Here is a 4,133-nt window from a genome sequence, read left to right on the forward strand (position 1 = left end):
TTGTTTTTGTTTTTGTTTAGTGAAATTTTTAACAAATTTATAAAATTTGGACATTTATATATTTATGTGTACATATAAATAATAGAATAATAGAATAATAGAATAGAATATAAGATAAATTGCACTTACTATGGCGTAGTTTTAGTTGTTAAACTTAACTTAAAACATTTACATTTAATAATTACATTTTAATTATTAACAATAAAAATTTATATAAAAAAAAATATTTATTTATTTATTTATTATTTATTTTTTATTTTATTTAGTGTTTGTTGATTGTTACTGTTCTCTTTGTTGTTGTTTTTATATCTGAACAAATGGCACGGAGTTTGCGGCATAAAAAAAATTGTAGATCAAAAACAAAATTACTATATTGAACTATATCTTCAACATAAGAACTAAATATGTATTAAAGTATATATAAATCAAATGGATTTATAATTTAAATTTAAAAATGCTTTCAACAAATCATCTCTGAAATCCTCTTAAAACTACATCACTTTTGATTGCTGCTTAAAATAAAAAGACAGAAAGAACCCATAATCCTTTTCTTCTCATATGTACTACATTTAGACAAATAGACAAAGAAGGAATCTAGCTCTTTCCAACCCATAAAAGCATTAACGAAAAAGTGTATATCCATAAAAAAATAAAATAAAATCTTAACATTCACTTAAATGCTAAATATTTACAAATTTTATGAAAGCATATATGTAACTGATATTAATCCAACGTTCGATCTCTTCGATTTCTTCGATTCTTCGATCTCCCAAGTTGCCCTCAGCATGTTGCCTCCACCCAGTACACACGACAACAGCACACACGGTGGCACTTTACCATCCATCAGGCAATCAAGCATAAAAGTGCCAAGTATGAGGCCATCATTACCAATGAAAAGTGTACTTACGCAAAGGACGCACTGTAAGTGCTAAAAGCGTGTCAGTTTAGCACATTAAATGCGCATCTCAGACTCATTCGAGCCAAATGCTAATTGAACTCTACGGACCGGCAATGTGTTCGAATGGTACACGCTTTCGTGCGCGCGGTAGCCGCTACTGCGTACCCAACTTTGGCCAGACAAAGGCTCGCTTTTGTTTAGTTTTTATTATTGCGCAGACCAAAGAATTTCTTGCCGCCTACTTGCGTCTACACTGGTTTACATACCGTTTCTTTGCTAAAGCAGGTTTTGTAATGCCGCCGCGCCGTTCAACGTCAAACTGTGGTTCCAGTTGCGATAGGTAGCCGCTGCCGCATATTGTTGATAGTTGTTATATAGCTGCTGTTGTTGTTGTTGATGTGCTTGTTGCATTAGTTGTTCCTCATTCAGGTCGGACGTTATGTTGGACGAATCCTCTTGTAGCTCTGGAGACGGCAGTTGACCTTGTAGTAGTTGTTGTTGTTGTGCGGCGGATAATTTCGGTGCAATGCTATTGTTGGCGCTGCTGCTTGTTGCATAGTTACTATTTGTTTTGAGGTAACTTCTTCGTTGATGTAGGGCTTGCTGATGTTGTTGGTGTACGGCAAGTTGTTGTGACTCAAGGTGGCCGCTGGTGGCGGCTGCGCCAAAGATGCTGCTACTGGTGTTGTGATTAGTGCGCAGCATCTGTTCCGCTCGCCCTTAAGCCAGTGGGTACTGGTGATGTCACAAACTGGTCGTGCCGGCAGGCGCATGATAGCCGAGACTTTGATAATAGGAGTCTGAAGAGCCTAAGGCGGCATGTGAATTCGTCAATGGATTGAGTGCATTATAGCCTGCATACTGACTCATATCATACATTTTAATATCGGCTTTTGATTCAGTGGGCAGTAAGCGATTTATTGAGAATGGATGATTGGATGGTGTATAACCCGTCGGCTCTTGTTTTAGATGATGCATAGAGCTGTGATAGTCGCTAATTAGCGATGGATGGCACCTATTCACCATAGCAGACAATTCTTCTTGCTGTAGTTGATGGTGATGTTGATGGTGGTGTGTGGGTGCATGTTGCGCTTGCTGACCTAGACAAAGTTCCGCATTTGCATGTAACATTGCAAGCGCTTCGGCATCTTTGCTATGAGCACCACCAAGTACGCTGCCTGCACCACCAACTGACGAACCAACACCGTCCTTGTGATGGTGCTGGTGATGATGATCTAGACGACTGTGATGATGATGCAAATGATGCGAATCTTCATGATCTTTCTTACCAGGACTTGTAGCTTCCAAACTGCTATGCGAGGGACTTTTATGCAATTGTCGTATGGCTTCTTTCTTTTCGTCTTTGAAACGTTTCTGCCGACGTAAATAACAACCATTCTCAAACATATTTCCAGAATCTGGGTGTAGAGTCCAAAACGAGCCCTTCCCAGGCTTATCAGGTGTGCGTGGTATTTTCACAAAGCAGTCGTTAAATGAAAGTGAATGTCGTATCGAGTTTTGCCAACGTTGCTGATTTTGCCGGTAGAAAGGAAACAAATCCATTATAAATTGATATATTTCCGATAAGGTTAACATGCGTGTTGGATTATTCTGTATGGCCATCGTTATTAGTGATATATACGAATATGGTGGTTTAGCATGTGTGTAACTGCGTCTGTATGTTGTTGGTTTCTCAACTCTAGCACGATTTAAAGAGTTTGGTGAACCCGCATCTAAGTCGCGTGCACCAGCCGCAGAAGCCATTGCCGAGTAACCACCCATTGCTGCCATTGTAGACATACCGCCTCCCATGCAATTTCCCATATTTCCCAATGGTGAACCCATCGATGCATAACTCATCGAACTCGGCGTCATACAATTGCCTGCCATGGAATTCATTGCAGCAGCTGCACCCATACTGCCACCCATACTTGCAACTGCAGCGGCAGATTCCAGTACGCTTGTACCAAATGTTGCAGCTGTTTGTGGCGATACCGAGCCCATACCACCGACGGGCATACCCATGGTATTCATTGTGTATGCGGAACGCGCTAATGGACTCATTGTGCCTCCATTTGCTGTACTGCTGTTCGGATTAGCGCTGCCTCCACCACCTCCTCCACCTCCACCGCCGCCACCTGTATTATTCCCGCCACTTGAGCTGGTCATGCTGACGGGGCCACTCGTTGGCGGCGCCTCCGAGTACAGCTTCTGCATAATGTCGATCGTGGTTTGGTGGGGGGAACCCTTAAGAAAACTATTCAGTAGTTGCGTCGTTATGTTGACGGTTTTTGCGGCTTACGCACGACACGAAATTCAATCAAAAATATTTACTCAAACGCGACGTTAACGCGTCGCGAATTTTTATTTATTTTTAGGTTTTTTTATGTTTTGTTTTTTTAATTAAAATAATTTTTTTGCCATCGATTTATGCTAGATGCCAGCGTAAGCAAAACTTAATAAGAGAATTTTTTTGAAAAGTTATTTTGTATAGTTTTTTCTTTTTAAATAAAATTTGAAAAAAAAATTGTTTATATGCACTTTCACTACAAGAACACAAATAAAATTGCTTATTTATTTATTTTTGCTATCATTTGTAATAATTTCTATTCTTAAAATTTGTTGATGTTTTTTATTTATGTTGATATTGTTATTATTATGTGTATATTTTGTTTTGAATGCTCCGTAAACACGTCTCTAATGTTTGGATTTAGCTTAAACAATTGACAAGCAAACTCCCTTCAATCACTTTTTTATTATTAAATTATTTGTTTTTCAATACTTGGTGATTCATATGATTTTCAAATCAAATACGAAATACGAAACACAATACACAATCTGCACAATATTTCTTCTTTTATTTAGTTTTATTTAGTATTTAATAAACGTATAACAACACAGAAACACGGGCTATGCACGGCATAGTTTAGTTTAGTTTAGTTTAGTACAATTCGATGGAATTGATTATGGTTCAGCACAGTACGGTACGATATCCAGCAGATGTGCTGGTAGTGCGCGACTCGAGTACTACTCTTTGGCTTGAGCTCTTGAACGTGACTGTTTGCAGAGGGGATGCCTGCTTACTGTTTGGCTTAACTACTAACAAATATCATTCGAGTCGCTCAAGTGTTCTTTTGCGTTTTCGAGCAGGCAAGCTGGTCTGTCTTAACTTGGCCTCACTTCGTTTTGTTTCGTTTCGTATCGTGTCGTTTATTTGGGCTTATGTTCATACTAC

At 38.9% G+C, this 4,133-nt stretch overlaps 2 protein-coding genes across 2 annotated transcripts; both read right to left on the minus strand.

The window, feature by feature from the left end:
* Window positions 1-270: 270 nt before the first annotated feature.
* LOC119682645 (putative mediator of RNA polymerase II transcription subunit 26) lies at window positions 271-1,621 on the minus strand. Its single transcript, XM_038096132.1, has one exon. It carries the CDS (start codon window positions 1,601-1,603, stop codon window positions 1,175-1,177), a length of 429 nt encoding a protein of 142 aa, XP_037952060.1. The 5' UTR covers window positions 1,604-1,621; the 3' UTR covers window positions 271-1,174.
* LOC119682644 (protein fork head-like) lies at window positions 1,618-3,387 on the minus strand. The gene has a single exon (XM_038096131.1). The coding sequence runs from the start codon at window positions 3,113-3,115 to the stop codon at window positions 1,643-1,645; it is 1,473 nt and encodes a 490-aa protein (XP_037952059.1). The 5' UTR covers window positions 3,116-3,387; the 3' UTR covers window positions 1,618-1,642.
* Window positions 3,388-4,133: the final 746 nt, after the last annotated feature.

The sequence above is a fragment of the Teleopsis dalmanni genome, chromosome 2, assembly GCF_002237135.1.
Source record: "Teleopsis dalmanni isolate 2A chromosome 2, ASM223713v2, whole genome shotgun sequence".
In the NCBI taxonomy this organism is placed as follows: Eukaryota; Metazoa; Arthropoda; class Insecta; order Diptera; family Diopsidae; genus Teleopsis; species Teleopsis dalmanni.